The sequence below is a fragment of the Phoenix dactylifera genome, chromosome 12 (genome assembly GCF_009389715.1).
Source record: "Phoenix dactylifera cultivar Barhee BC4 chromosome 12, palm_55x_up_171113_PBpolish2nd_filt_p, whole genome shotgun sequence".
Classification (NCBI taxonomy): Eukaryota; Viridiplantae; Streptophyta; class Magnoliopsida; order Arecales; family Arecaceae; genus Phoenix; species Phoenix dactylifera.
In genome coordinates, this window is record NC_052403.1 from 1,428,466 (window position 1) to 1,444,854 (window position 16,389).

At 39.4% G+C, this 16,389-nt stretch overlaps 2 protein-coding genes across 2 annotated transcripts; one reads left to right on the plus strand and one right to left on the minus strand.

The window, feature by feature from the left end:
- Positions 1 to 6,210: 6,210 nt before the first annotated feature.
- LOC103703552 lies at positions 6,211 to 9,309 on the plus strand. Its single transcript, XM_008786440.3, has 2 exons — positions 6,211 to 7,433; positions 8,462 to 9,309. The coding sequence occupies exons 1-2, from the start codon at positions 6,668 to 6,670 to the stop codon at positions 9,091 to 9,093; spliced, it is 1,398 nt and encodes a 465-aa protein (XP_008784662.3). The 5' UTR covers positions 6,211 to 6,667; the 3' UTR covers positions 9,094 to 9,309.
- A 2,455-nt stretch (positions 9,310 to 11,764) lies between these two features.
- LOC103703553 (putative anthocyanidin reductase) lies at positions 11,765 to 16,389 on the minus strand. Its single transcript, XM_039132260.1, has 6 exons — positions 16,139 to 16,389; positions 14,815 to 14,982; positions 14,082 to 14,299; positions 13,626 to 13,785; positions 12,512 to 12,722; positions 11,765 to 12,412 (listed from the first exon to the last, which is right to left on the minus strand). The coding sequence occupies exons 1-6, from the start codon at positions 16,284 to 16,286 to the stop codon at positions 12,241 to 12,243; spliced, it is 1,077 nt and encodes a 358-aa protein (XP_038988188.1). The 5' UTR covers positions 16,287 to 16,389; the 3' UTR covers positions 11,765 to 12,240.

Genomic DNA, 16,389 nt, shown 5'->3' on the forward strand with positions numbered 1-16,389 from the left:
AAGAAACATGAGAAGTTTATTGTTTAGATTGAAAGCATATTTTAAATTTCTATTAAAGAACAAAGAAAAAAAGAAGAATCATAAACTTATCTCAAACATTCCCTTAGCTGATGGACCCAGACCAGCTAAGTCCATCACAAATTGCTAGCTTGATATTTACTTCCAGCTTTGCTACTCTAAAAGAACCATGTAAAAAGTAATCTGTGATCAACGAATCATTCCTAATATATTGTAGTACAACAACTTGTTAGCTTGGCTAGAACTCTGATGTGGTTTAATCCAAGGATAGTTTATACTATCATTACTTGAGAGTTGGAACTCGTATAACTTTCTGGTATTAGTAAGTACAAGATACAGAGGGTATTCAGTCAACGGACGAATTTGGAACCAATATCATATGATCATGACTGTCCAATGTTATTTTTTGATGAATCTGGAAATTGGTGTTACTACTAATCTCTAAGAATCGGAAGCGCTTGGAGTTGTAAAATCCAATATACTTGTCCAAGAGGAGCAGGACATCTTTGGGCCCACTTCGTTGCAGGGTTCGCCGAACAAGCAGCCTTCTTCCAAAATACTTTGGGCCTGGCGTTCCGATGGAATCGATGGGTCCCCACTGGACTGGACCACCCGGTCCAAATTGGTTCCTTGCCAGGCCCTGGACTATTGCTGTTCGGGACCCATGTCACCACGTCAGCATTATTGGGCTGTCGGGCCACGTTTGTTTGTATTGCCAGAGTTCTCCAGGTTGCAGGTGGTCCGAGTCACGGTTTGGAGCCTGATTACAGACCTGACCCATGATTTTTGGGTCCGAATCAGGTGTCTGGAGAGACGCCAGTTGGGTTGAGTGAGGTTGGGATCAGAGCATAAAATTAAATTATGAATACATTCATCAAGTAATTCTATGAATGCTTTTCATATTGTGTTGCCAAGCTTCGCTGTCTCGGTATTGGACTTCTTATCGGTGTTACACTAACAGTGTCGATACAGTACGGTACATAATTTTTTTATATACCGAATGTCGGTATGCCATCCGTACCGGGTACTGGTACCAAACCGGTATAGTATGGTACATCCGGTATTTTTGTGCCAAAATGGGCATTTCATACATCACAGATACAAATACAGCTAATGAAAGTTGCTAGTTTTTTTATTGAAAAAAAGATTAGCCACTTCAATATTTTCTATTCAAAAAAAAAATAAAAAAAAAGGATTAGCTGGGGCTAGTCACTTAGATTAAGAAAACGGAAGGAGCAAGGACTATAAGAAGATGGTAAAAGAAGAGAGACAGGAAAGAAGGGAGGGAATAAAAAGGAGAAAGGGAGAAAGTTACATACGAAGGGAGGGAATAAAAAGGAGAAAAGACCAGTAAAAGAAAAGAGACAAGGAAAGGAGGGAATAAAAAGGAGAAAGGGAGAAAGTTACATAAGAAGGAGAAAAGACTTAAATATTTACGCTAGTACGAATAAAAATGATGAGGCTCGGCAACTTCAGAGTTCAGAACCATGCAAGTTTTTTTTTCCCCCATTTCAGAGAAAGTTCTTTGCTTCTCTCTTACTAGATGGATTGCCAAGTTCCGAAAGCGAAAGACCCAGCCAACTTTCCAAGTTCTTTCCACAGGTCTCCTCCTGCTTGTCCAAAAGAAAACAATAATTAATTTTCCGAAGGAACTACTCCCAAATTTCTGTGCAGAAACCATATTTTAAAAATAAACAAGGATCAAACGTCTCCCAGTCGGACTTGCATGGAACACCTTAAAAAGGGCCAATCCAATTTCTCTTTTATTTTACCTTATTTTTTTATAGATTCAAGATTCCCCTTGAATGAAGGAATAGCAAAGATTTGAACTTTTCAGATGGAGGCATATTCTAAATGAGAGAAGCAAAAGGGGAGGAGAACATACCACCATGATCCAGTCTATTGTAGCAATTATTCACTGCAAAGACATTGTTTCTGCTCCATCTCCAGCAAATGTCATCAGGTCCCAAGTCTATTTGAACATGTTGCAGCATGTTGGAGTTACCAAAGAGCCACCAAGGTAGTAGCCTGGTGGTAAGGGGGCGATAATTCCGCCCAAGTTGCCCGGGTTCGAAACGCACGGGCGTCGATTAAATTAGGGGACCGGATGCCCCACGCTCGGCTGGCTTGTTGGCGGTTATGCTTTCCTTCCACTTGTACCAAGGTGGCACTGGGGTGACGTACCCACACGTGAGGCGGTGAACCCAGTGGGGTGAGCCCACGGGTCGGAGAAGGCACGCGAAACCTGCGACCTGTATCGAACATTCCCTAGTGGAAGGGGGGCTCAGTAATGGGGCTGCTACGCGGGTGGGCTGGTCCCTCCCCCTCCCCTCCTATTTTTTACCAAAAAAAAAAAAAGAGCTCCCTACAGGAGTTATCGGTTATGAGTCCTAAATAAATATCCTAAGGTAGCTCATCTTCATTTCTTACCAGTTTGACAATCCTAGCTTCCTTTTTAACAGCCAGATGAAACAGAAATGAAAAGGTATTCTGAAAGAGTCTGCTCTCTGCTATTTGGGTTCCACATATTCATCAGTAATTGATGCCACTTTCGCATAGACAAGGCTTCTATGCCTCTTCAATGTACCACTTTTTTTTTCTTCTCTAGAGCAATGGTCCAATCTGCTCTAGAGTTTATCTAGGTGTTCTTAGCCATTTTATCTTGGTTTTCTTAATCATTTTCTTATCTTGGTCCAATCCTCTCATTTTTATATTAATAACTACTATTATGTTAATAAGAATGGTTGTTATTCTGATATAAATGATGATGTTCAAGAAGAGGAAAAAGGGCATCAACTTATATGTGCATTTTCGGATGAACCACCTTGATACATTTTACTGCTAGAAAGCAATATATAGATTGCTAGACTAGTTTAGAAATCCCCGTTGTTAATGCATGAAAAAGAGTCCACTACCTCTCCAGTCGATCATAGCATGCCAGTTTATCTTTTCACCCTACTAATCTCTTGCCAAGAACATCCAATCTTTTTCTTCTTGAATGATGCAATGGAAAACCCAAGTTAAGTGTGGGTGTAAGTGTAACTGTAATGCTAAAGTCGATCATGATGATGCATAGAAAAATAGTTTAGGGAATAAAGGCATACCTATTAATTGCTGCTAATCCTGTTGATGCTGAATTCTTCTACAAATGCTGGCCAAGCCCTTTCTTCAGCAGCCAACTTGACAGAAAGTAACTTTCAATTAAGAGTCCTGGATCTGTGAGAAGAGGGGAACCTGAACCTAGTACGTAGACTCCTAGTTATGACTCCCTCCTATCATAGGACTCCAACTATAGTTTTAATTGTATGCCAGACTTAAATTCCTACAGGGGCCAGCTAGGCTTGTGGGCCTTAACAAAGATCATATTTTTTCAGCAAACTTGGTTTACTTAGCTATACCTTACAGCTGAGCCCCACAATCTATTTTTGATCAAACATAGGCTGACCACATAAAGTGCACCAATGGGTAGATCATTTCTTTAGAATCTAGCCATTTCTTTATTATAAGATAAAGAATACTGGATAGAATTTCAAGTTTCATGAATTACCTCGAAGGAGCGCAAAAGTAAAACTCCAAGGATATGAGATGTGGAACCATATGTTTTCCGCTTCTGAAACGCGTTCAAGATCAAGTGTTCAATCAAAATGGAAAGAACACATCAAGTCACTTGTTGGGGAGAAAAATGGATTGCTCCGAAGCACGTGGGCACACCGCCGGCACGTGACGACATGCGCCCGATCTCAAGGTGCCCGACCTCACGGCGCGCTCGACCTCAAGGCGCCTGATAAGGCGCTCGACCTCATGGCGCCCGACCTCATGACGCCCGACCTCAAGGCGCGCCCGAACTCAAGACACCCAACCTCGACATCCCTGACCTTAGAGCCTTGTGGCCCTGCAGCCCTGATCTTGGCCAAGTCGAGAGCCGATCGATTTCGACCCTGAAGGGGACCCAGTCAGAGAACGAGGCAAACTCCTCCACTCCGCCGGGAACCAAGCCTTTCAGGGCCCTGTCCCGTGATCTTCGCCTGAACAACTGTCAACAATTAATGCGCTGGCCTTCGCAGACCTTCGGCTTACTCAACAATAAATGCGCATGGCCTCCACAGATCTTCGGCTTACTTAACAATAAATGCGCATGCTCTCCACGGATCTCCGGCTTACTCAAAATCTCAGGCCATCCACGGTAACCAGTTGACTCACTCAACTCCGTCCAGTCACCAACGGCAATTCATTAATTCACACAATCACGTCCAATCATGACGGTAACTCATTTGCTTCGTCCAGTCACATCACAGATAACCCTCTATCCCTCTTATAAAAGGAGAACTTCTTTTCCTTCAGAGGGGATTCGGATCCTGACTTTTAGACTCTCATATGCAGTCCATCTCCTTCTCAAAATAGAGTTCCCTCTGACTTAAGCATCGGAGGGCCGGTGCTGGAAGCTCTGGCCACCGGCTTTTTGCATGTCCCTCGGAGGACGCAGCCTGCCGACGTACCATCCGCACCGGAGCTCCCCCTTCTCAGCTAGTGGTCACCCCCCGGTCCAATTTCCAGCAACATCACTGTTCAAGTGCTTTTGGTGCAAGAAAAGGATGAAAGAGAGCTATTCCTTCATGTTTCTCTTGGGGGGGGGGGGGGGGGAGCGAGAGTGGTTTCATTTTTCCTCCTAACTATTGTCTCTCTCTTTTAAGTGTTAGATTACTCGGTCTAGCCCATTCTGACCGGCCCAACCGGAACCAAAAACCAATTATTTAGAATGGGAACAATCATTATCCTTAAAAAAATTGGCTGACAAAATATATTTGTAGCAATTTAAGGAACAAGCAAAATTTTGTAAAATTTAAATAAATGGGATTTCTGTTGAATAACAGAAGAACTAGTAAGTAAAATATCTAATTCAGTACCAACAGATACATGGTCTCTTCCATGGTACTTTGAGTGAATGGAGAGATTTGATAGATCCGATGTCACATGATGGGTTGAACCCTTTTTTTTTTTTTGAGTTGACTTGCTTGAAGCTTGATGCCCTTCATGTGAATGATCCATTCCGTGATAGTAAGATACTGCAATATGATTCATCTTATTGCTGATATCTAAAGGAACATATAGAGTCATATTTAAAATTATTTCTAGCTGGACCACCCTTTCGGGATCCACGTCTATGAATTTTTGGAAAATCATGCACCTTCTTACCTTGCCCAGATGCATAAGTTGATTTGTTGGTGAGCAAAACAATTGTTAGAAATTATAATCTTTTGGCAACCCACGAACAACCACATCAATAAGAATAATATAATTCAGAACCTCATCCAAAAATCTAGTCAAGAAGCGATTATTTAGATCCTTAGTTTTGCATAAGTAGCTATATATACATCTGCATGAGTCTTCATAGAGAGCTTGCTAAATATCATAAGCATGCTTGAGATCAATAACCTAAGAAAATTTTTGTTTGGAGTTAGTTGGAACTAACTTACCAATGTTTGGTCTTTTGATGCCAAGTACTCTACATTGATAGGCCAGGGGAGTTCTTGCCATCAGATCCTTGGAAAACTTCTTATGATGGTGAATGGAGTAGATAAAACACATTTGCTAAGTCAATCATGTTGGATGCTATGGTTCAACAAGGTAGAAATTTGATGCTTTAGGTGTTTCTTTTGAAAGTAACCTATGCCCTTCTCCTACCAAATAAATAAAAAAATACTAATCTTTTACTTTTATGGCAATGAAAATTTACGATTAATTATTAAGGCCATTTTTAAGAACTCATTAAGAATTTAAGATTATTTTGTTATTAAGATTGCGTTTTCTTAGAAAAAATTCATTTTGGATTAATTAGGCCATTATGCCTCTACTTCAAATGAATTGCACGTATCTATTTTAGACAATGTGCATACATACTGGATGGACATATAATAGCTTAAAAATGTCGTAGGATCATCCGTAATAAGCTAAGTTTCTGCTGGAAAAGTAAGTTGCTTCTTAAAATCGAACTAATTTAGAGAAGGAAATCGGAAATGATGGCCGCTCTTGTAATTTTTGCCAAGTGTTGAGGCCATTTTTCTCCAGATTGAGTTCGTGTCGGCTGGCCACATCAACATTCCCTTTAGATTCATGTAAACAAAATCTTTCAGGCCCAGCGAATCTAATTTCCTCCTATCTCTCCCCTTTCTTATTTGGGGTGGGGGGGAGGTTCTTAGTAAACAGGACAATCTACCTCCCATTTATAAACGCAACGGACCAAGGTTTTTCTGGTTGGATTTCGTGGCTCTTGGTGCCAAAGATTCCTTCTTTTTGAACACCCAGCTGTTTGTTTCTTTCATTTCAAAATCCAATTTTGCTCCTCTGTTTCTCCTTGATTTTGGTTTTGAGCCACCCTTGTCTCTTTCCTCCCGTCTCCAGTCCGTTGAGGTTAGCTTGTGGATGCATTTGACCATTTGGCATTTGGTTCTCTTCTTGTGGTCCTCCTTTGGGTCTTATGTGAGTCGAGTCGTTCAAGCTCCAGGCCTTCAGCTTTTTATGGTCTTCCTTAAATGCTCTTGGATACCTAGGAAACACATTCAAGCCCAGATGAACAACCCTCTCTCTCTCTCTCTCTGTCTCTCTCTCACACACCCAGATGAATGCCTTTAATGGAGTTTCCTCTATATAAATGGAAGGAGCGAAGAGATATGGAGTTTTGAGTCAGATGAGTAAAAGCCACTGGAGAGAAGGAAAAGGGGAGAAGAATAAGGGAGACAAGATGCCGGCAGTTTGGTTTGCTCTCAAGAAGTCTCTCCACTGCAAATCTGAGCCTTCTGATGTCTATGAGCCAAAGGCCAAGGGGCACCTGAGCACCATTTTAACTAGGAAACCATGCAGGTCAGGGTGCTCCAGATCCATAGCCAACCTCAAAGATGTCATCCATGGGCAAAGAAGGCACCATGAGAGACCAGCAAGCTGCAGCCCAAGGTCCATTGGGAGCAGTGAGTTCCTGAACCCAATAACCCATGAGGTGGTCCTCAGTGACTCCAGGTGTGAGCTCAAGATAACAGGGCTCGGGGGTGGTGGTGGTGGCCCTGAGGGTGGTTCAGTGGTGGGCTCCACCTATGTGGGCACCCTGAGGCCAGGGACACCAGGCCCCGGGGGAGGGCACCATGCCCTGAACTATAGCTCTTCTTCTCCCTTGAGGGGCAGCACCCCTCCAAGGAGGGCCCTTGGCGCGCCTGTCAATAGGGAGGGCCATACCATGGGGGGCTCCTCTCTTCATGATGCTGTTTTTGGGAATGGTGGAGGAGGCTCTCTTTTCTCTTCAGCACCAAGGGCTTCTCATAATGTTGGTTCGCATGGGCCTTCTGCTACCATAACCTGCCATAGATGTGGGGAGCAGTTTGGGAAGTCGGAGGCCTTGGAGGCACATCATCTCTCCAGGCATGCAGGTAACAAACAGCATTAGGTTTCTTCCCAAGACTTAATCCCTTCCTGTAGGACTTAGTAGACTGCATCTTTCATTCAGAAGTGCTGTTGATGTTGTCCTCGTTCTATTATGGTGTTTTCTGTTGATTTTGTTGAAACCTATTTAGTAGGCTCAAAAGTTGTAAATTGAATCTTTAAGATTTGATGGCTTTGGGCAGCTACCTTTCTTTTTGACCCTTATTTATATGTCAGGCATCACCAAGCATCTTCTTTGGTATCCATATGGTTGAAATGGTTTACATCTCAGCCTATCACATACTCATGCTTTGAAATTTTACAGCTTAAAATTGTAGGTCTCGTTTTAAATTTTGAGACTGCATTGGCCAAATTTGTGCTTTTGAGATATTTTATTAGGTAAAATTTTGGTGATTGCGTATCTCAGATCTGATTCATCCGGCCCTGTACTCCAAATTCATTTCATCTGTTTATTCTCTCTCGCTTTCTATTCTTCTGTGAATGTAGGAGGAAAAATGTTTAGCTTTCTGATCACTAGCTGTAAACTTGATTCCTGTGTGCTGAATTCCCTATGAGATGTATGTGCCATTTATTATTGGTACAATTTAATAGGATTCATATAGAATCGCCCCCCATTCGCTCATTCAATTCATTTGCTCATTCTTCTTCTTCTTTCTTTTTAATTGTTTTCTTTTTTAATTTATACTACAGAAGTTGTTGGGTATTTTTATTAGTAATTGCCGGATCGTCTGCTTCTTATCTACTTCTGGTGATTTCATTCTCCCATGTGGGTTAAGCCTAATGTAGTCTAATAATCTCTGTCATGCATTTCCTCAACCTACCACATTTTGCTGATCTACTACCATTACAACACATCTAGATGATGTGAATCATGTACAAGGTCTTGGGCTGTGCTTGATATTTAAGTTTCTACCCTAGCACTGAAGATTATCATGCTTTTAAAAAGCATTCTTGCTTTCCTTCCTTAACCTAGTTGTATAGTTTGAAAATAGTACCTTCTCCATTAACCTTGCAGTTACTGAACTAGTCGAAGGGGACTCATCTCGAAAGATTGTAGAGATAATATGCAAAGCAAGCTTGTTGAAGCCCGAGAGCGGTTGTGGACGAATAGAACGGGTCTTAAAGGTCCACAGCGTGCAAAGGACTCTTGCCCGATTTGAAGAGTATCGAGAGATGGTAAAGATAAAAGCCAACAAACTTCCTAAGAAGCATCCCCGTTGCCTAGCTGATGGCAACGAACTGTTAAGGTTCTATGGCACCACAGTTTCCTGTTCTCTGGGCATGAATGGCTCTTCAAACCTTTGCACATCAGAGAGGTGCAATGTTTGCCGTATCATAAGACATGGGTTTTCCACAAAGAAGGAACTGAAGGGTGGCATAGGAGTATTCACAACTTCGACTAGTGGGAGAGCACTGGAATCTATTGAGGTATTTGAAGATAACCCTTCTAGCAGAAAAGCTTTGCTGGTTTGTAGAGTGATCGCAGGGAGGGTTCATAAGCCAATGGATAACCTCCAAGATTTGGCTAGTCAGCCAGGGTTTGACTCTGTGGCTGGGAAAGTTGGTTTGTATGCAAATATTGAGGAGCTCTACCTGCTTAACCCACGAGCTCTTCTACCATGCTTTGTGGTAATCTGTAAACACTGAAGAAAGTTAAACTGGTATTTCTGGCAGCACTTCTGAATTTATAGCAAATGTCTTAACTACCGTACAACATATTGTTTGAGAGATTTTGAGTTCAGGTTGTCAAGGAATTTTAATCTCATGTCCTTATCCAATTGCCAACTGAGTACAGACGTCAGTTCTAATGCCTTATGTCTGATGTCCAAGCATAAACAATATTTCATCACATAACTTTTTTTTATCATTTACCTACATTGATAGCATGTGAATTGGTGTCAGCAATTTCATACAGTTGTTTGTTGGTTTCTCTGCCTTTCTGTTGGATCTATGTGCTTTAGTTATAAAGGTAAGTTTTACGGAATCTTTCATAGAAAGTAGCTAAATAGATATATCGATAGACATATGATAATAGATAGATTCATAGAAAAGAAGTTTGGTTTATTTTAGGTATTATGATATAAGTTTCTATTGTTAGCAGGAGAAACTAGAGCTTTTTTTTTTTTTTAAATAGAGGGAGAAGGATGGGAAGGACCCATCAATTTATTTCATGAGGACAGAAATGAAAATAGAGTCTACAGGGATACAAGAAAACCTTCCACTGGAAGGAAAACATAGAAACAAAATATAATCAAAACAGGGATATAACTGGAAGAAGCAGTTTAGATTTTAGAGCATTGAGTTAAATAGCTCAAATTTTTACGAACTGGTATGGCATGTCATACTCTGTTTTTTTGTTTTTGTTTTGATGAAGACTCCATTGTTCAAAGATCAAAGAAATGGTCAATTTGGTATGCCTGGCACAGTTTATTTTAAATTTTATTGATAAAATTGCTACTCTCTTATTTCACCACCAAACTAATCACTTTGTCCTATCTTTTTTGATATATGACTTGATTAACTTTCTGACAACATCTATCCTTCTCTTGTTTCGGACTTTGAAAACTTCAGTCTGAGAACGTCTCAGGATCCCTATCAAAGGTGTCACTGACTGACTAAAAACTGATTAAACTTCCTCAAAATGTGAGATTCTTACGCATCTATCCAAATGTTATATAGCAAAGATGATCTGATTGAATTAGTAAAAAGAATATCCAATAGTATCAGCATGCTACTTTTATCCTTTTTTTGCCGTAATTTAGTCACTGAAAATAACTCCATTATTCCCTTCTTTTGCTTAGTTGGTGAAGTCTTAGAAACTGTCAAGATTCAAAGCACTCGGCTAGCCTTATTTAAAAAAGGTGACTACTTTTGGAGTGTCCTATACTTTGTGTGTATTTATAGCTGCAAGATTGTTCCACTCAATGACCTCCGGTGATGAGTTTAATTTTTTCTTGATCTAGAAACTAGACTAAGTATAAACTAGTGGCAAGTTCAAAGGTTTAACTTTTAATCTACTAGCCAAAACAAGTGATTGTGAATGAGGGTCATTGAACATTAAAATCAAATACCAATCAATTACATTATGATTCAGGATTACATTCTAGATGACTAGTCTATAAGTGCAAAGCAACAAGTTGGTTAAATTTTAGAGTGAGAAAAATGTCCCTATCCATGGTGGTTTCCTCTGCATTTGATTTTAGGAGACGCCCACAGGGGAAAGCAAGCGTATGAATTCCCATGACCCCACACCCACAGATAGAAACACACACCCACATGCATTTTTAAGTAACAGCCAAAAGTTTGAGTAAACTAATAAAGTAGTTCTCAAAAGATAGTGAGCAACTTGTTCGAACCTAATTATTTAGATAAAAAAAGGTAAAGCTGAATTTGATTTCCTAGACTATTGGAGCATTATACAAAAGATATGAAGTTATGATTTGGGATCTCACCGTCGACACCGGGCATCTGCTCTTTGTTTATGTAGTCTGATAAAACTGAAAGCATTAAAACTAAGCAAAATGATACTTCCCATTTGCAACCAAACCAATGTATCATACAACTGTGCTAGGATGGAAGAAGATTAACTTATTTGTAGACGGGAATTTCTGTTAGATAACTTTCCCCATCCTTTAATGCGCAGAAATGTTGTACTTGATTTGTCTTTTGTTGGATATGGATGTGTGAAGGCATGTTGTTTCAGGACAGGTAGATGGTCAAGAAGGCATTGCTTTATTTGTCTTTCCGATAAATAGAAGATCAAATGCAGCATATCATTGTCAAAACTTTCATAACCTTTTAAATTCTCCAGTTAGTAAATTTTCATAGAGATTTTCTTCGGCCAAATGATCCTGCTATCGAAATAATTGAATTCCTTTCCAGCTATTTAATTCAGAATTTCACAGATCATTCACTAATTATGAAAAAACTATTAAATGGTAAATGCCTTTTTGATGTAGTTGCAGTTCCCCCCTCTTCTTTCTCTTTGTCCATTACTCTCGCCTCTCCTGTTCTTGGAGCTTTTGTTTCCATTTGTTTAAGAATATCAATCATTTTATGTCCTTCTATATCATCTTTTATCTCATTTCTGAGAGTCTCCATTCTTTGGCAGGTTTCCTGCATATCTGCAAAGTTACGAATTTTTCCCCTCCTTGTAATATCTTTCCTAAAAGCCACATTTTCTGTGAACTTATAAACCATATTGCAGAATTCGTTTTCAGAGATTATTAGTCAACTGTGTGCCTCTTTGTGAATTTTTTTTTGTCCATTGGCAAATCAATCATATGAATGAGGCGACGAAGGTTGTCAAGAAGTTCCAATAATCTTTGGGTGGGTCATCCCAAAGAGAACAATTTGCGACCAAGGATTTATAGGGTCAATACTGAACTGATAATGACAGTGGATGCTCATAACTGAGCCAAAGAATGACAATCCTCAACAATCAATGGTGTAGCAAATTTCAAACAGTACTTCCCATCTTAGAAGTAAGGTTTCAATAGCATGCAGGGTATCCTGCAGTAACACCTTTGTCAATTGAGCATCATACACATGCAGAATCTTTTGATAAATGGTTTAGGTAGGTAGATCTTGCCATGGCCAACATGCAAGTCACTTCAACAAGTTGGCCATCTTTAATGAATCTCCTCAGTCATCATAAACAACAAAATACAGAACAAAATCTGCATTGTATCGTGTAAAGAACCCTGCTTCTTGCTACCTACTCAATTTTACGTTCTTCATGCTCGCAGATTCTTCTAGTCTCCCTTAACAATTTGACCAAAAAATTTGCATGCTTCAATTGTGAATACCTTCTGTAATGGGGCACTTCAGAAAATCATTCTTAATACAGCAGGCAACACTCTGCTCTATGATATCTCTCACACCATATTTAAATTTAAAACCCAAATTGGTTAAACGCATGGAAGAAATCACTGGAGGGACCGCATCAGGGAATCCCTCGGCAAACCTGTATAGAGTTCCAGCAAGCAAAAGCTAATAATCAAGACCTAGATTTGAAAAAAAGGGAAATCAAACTAAATGCAGTTAAGACAAGCAACATACTTACCTTTTGGAACTGAAGGAAGGGTACTCCAAAGAGAGAAGATCAGTTAATTGAGGCATAGTGGAGCTTCCAACAGAGCAGATAAATCTACCTTCAGCCCCTGCTTGCTCCATTAGAAATATATGTGCATTGCATATGTCTTCAATGTGAACTAATGGGATCGATCCCAATCTTGAATGCACTGAAACCAGTATTGGGTAGAGGTTGGGATCACCTGGGCAATAATAATGCCAGAATTCAGAAAAACAATGAAGGCAAATGGAGGAAGCCAGCTCACTGTATCAAATGAAACGACCACTTGAAGATGGCTCTGAAAAGATCAAGTTAAAAAACAGATGAAGCATGAAGTTGAAGATAACGCATCTTTCTCCAATGAGGACTAGGAGATTGTCCATGGTCTATGAAGTTTTCTGACAGGTACTAGGTCAAGCAAAATTCGTGATCACATGGATCACAGTATCATACTATGTAAGAATGTAGATGATATTTTCTTGGGATGAAGGGAATACATTTGAATTTTTCCAAATATTTAAAATATAGATTGTTCATTAGATCTTAAGAAAATAGAGTCAAAATAATTCCTAAGATTCTTTTATCTCGAAATGTTGATTCCTAAAGTAAGGTAATATTACCGGACATGCTTTAAAAGCTTGGCAATAGGGATGAATTTTGAATAGTTATAGAGACCAAATTTTATCCAATCATATTTTTATTCTAACACAAGGTTCTAACAGAATCACTAAATGTCGGTTTGCTATATAGAACATCTGAATCTTTTCTACCTTGCCCTTAACAAGTGGTCAACCAACAGTGCTTCAATCTCATGAGATTTATTCTCTGTGTAATGATATATCTTAATAAGGTTAATAAACCTTGTAAATTACATCTTATCTAATCAAAATTTAAGATATTTTTTAGAAAAATTATGACGATCGGCATTTCTGTGTGATCCTGATGAACATCTTTAAGTATTAATCTTCCCAACAACAAAGAGTACTGGGAGTTTATATCTAGCACCAAAACAGGGAAACTACCTATCAAGATGTATAAAATTTTTTTGACCCTGCTATATCTTCAAAAAAGATTTATACAACTTGGAGGAGGAATTCAGAATCACCTGTGATAGATGACAGCAGAACTTGAACACTTGTAGGAACACTTGTTGTCAGGAATGGACCTGCTACTGTAGGTGGGATAATCGATACCAAATGAATGCCTCTCTCCTTAGCAAACTGGAAGGCCTTTTCCTCAGTCAAGAGCTTTGATAGGACGTAGACCTGTATTTTGGGAATGTATTGACAAAAGCGGATTACAACTCTTTGTAAACAACTCATTTCCCAGTAAAATTTCTACATAAATACTTCATCAGGAAGGTCATTTCCAGTTAAGCATACAATGGTACCTAAAGGTTGAAACATTATAAGTTTATAACAATGCTGTAACAGAATACATTGCCTTCTTATAGCATGCTGTTAAGCTATGCTAGAGAATCAATCTTTTGTTTATGATAGAAATATGTTTAGTTGATCATATATGATCATTAAGAAAAATTGTCAATGAGTGAAAAATTTACCCATCCCTTAGGCTTTGTGTTCCAAACTTCAGTTATTGGTGTAACAGATGATTCATCTACCAATTCTCTCGATTCTCCTTTATCATCTTTGGCAGTAATGGTACTGATGGAAGATGTAAATATAATCCTTTTAACCGACCCTGCTCTTGAACAAGCCTGCAGTACATTGAGTGTTCCTTTAACTGCTGGTTCTGTAATCTTCGATTGTACATGATCATCTTTAATCACAGATAGCTTGTGTTAGTACTTTCTTGTATATGAAAGACATTCATTCAGAAAAACATCAACTTTGACAAATTCATAAGGTGCCAAATAAAATAGTTCAATACATTCAAGAGCCAAATAGTTCTAGGGTAGAAATTATTGCTAAAGACCCAAAATATCATGCATAGATCATGCTAAAAAGGTTGCCATATTACATTTTACAAAAATGATCACTAAGAACTTCAGAAGTTTCCACAAAGTTTAATCCTCAATCGATACACATATACTCAACATTATGATTTATAAACTCCTACTAGGAAAGGTTGACTGGATTAAAGCTAACAGAATGTAAACAACAAGAAGATTCATCGATCTTATTATTTGAAATTAAGCTGGGAAGCAAGAATTATTTGGCAAAACAAGTACCATACTCAGTAGCAAGGTGCACTTTGGTAACCTATCATTGTACTCACAATGCAATATACAGTTCTCTTCAAAAGAGAGCAATCATTAACCAAAGACTATTTACCAATGTTTTCTTCAACTGATACATTGAACTCCATGGAAGCTGCTACATGGAAAACTGCAAGACAACCCTTTACTGCCTCATCAAAGCTTCCTTCCTCATTAAGATCAGATCTGAAGATTTTCAACCGACTGTTTCCACTGAAAGTTGACAGGAGGCTCAATGCTTTACCTATTTCCACAACCAATTGTATATTAGATTATGTTGAATATAAATTTAGCTTAAACATCATAATGCAATAAAGATGGGCCCGCCACATGTTTATTTCCTGCTTGCCACAAGCTGTGGTTGCTCAAGCTAAGAATTCTTTTTAAGGCTACATGATTGCTGGGATGTGTCATTTCAAAGAAGAATCGATTTACTTAGAAACAGAAACTTCAGTAATAGTGTTTGATGGTAAGAGTGTTCAAGAGAAATTAATGGTGGAGTTACAGAAATCTATAGCGGCCATAACATGGGCTGCTTCTAGACATTGATGGAGAAACATGGAGGGATGACATTAGGTTGATGGCTTTTCAGAAAAATATTTGTTTTTATGCCACGAGTTATTAAGGGTGGCAATTTACTAGGCCCATAGGTTCCCAACCCGACTTGACACTAATGGGGCGGATTTGAGACAAAAAAAAAAAAAAATTATATACAAAAAACATATTGTAGTTTTACCTGATGACATCATGTTATTCGTTCTTGAAGAGAATTTCTTTATGACACTTGGTCAGTGTCCAATGGTAGAAAGATGTTCATAGTACATGTACATATACTAAAGAAAAGAAAATTAGAAGGCAGCCTCCTGACCTCAGAAGGGGTACGTGACATGTTATTATTTATTTCTTGGAATGAATGTTAGTGTAACATGGATCATGGCAGCCTCCTCACTGTTGCACTGATTTCCAATACCAAAAATGCTCCCATTTACTCTGGTTTAAAAGCCACTAACAAATTTTAGGCTAAGGAGATGCTTTGATGCAGAATAAGATGAAAGATCACAGAGGAAGATGCCAATCACATTTCGTTTAAATGGAACCCTAAACGTAAGCGATCGACGCTTATGACTTGTAACAAGTACCTACTTCTGTGGTTGTCAGCATAAATTATTTGATGTCAGTCCTTTCAAATTTCAATTGTCTTATCACTATAAACCCTCTAAAAATATTTTAATCCATCTAAAATACATGACAAGAAGAGCCTTTTAAGTTTGGACTCAGTCTTAGCCACCAGGTTTTAACCTGACCCCCTTGCAAACACTACCATGGCTGCATCCACAAGACACTCTCTCTCTCTCTACATTGAGAATATTAAGAGAGGAAGGGGTGATGCGGGCAAGGACCTGTATCTCTGGCGGTGGCATGAACGCTGTAGCCTCTTTGGAGCAGCGACCGGACGAGCCATGACCCGATGTACCCCGTCGCTCCCGTGACACACACGGTGGTCGTCGCCACCGCCGATGGGGAAGATGGAGAATCAGGGCCGCCCATCTCCTCCAGGCTCCAGAACCCTGGATGTAGATTGGTAGAAAGATGATGGTGCGAAGGGAGGTGGATGACGGCATTTACGCCAATGAAGTCAGCGAGAGCACCG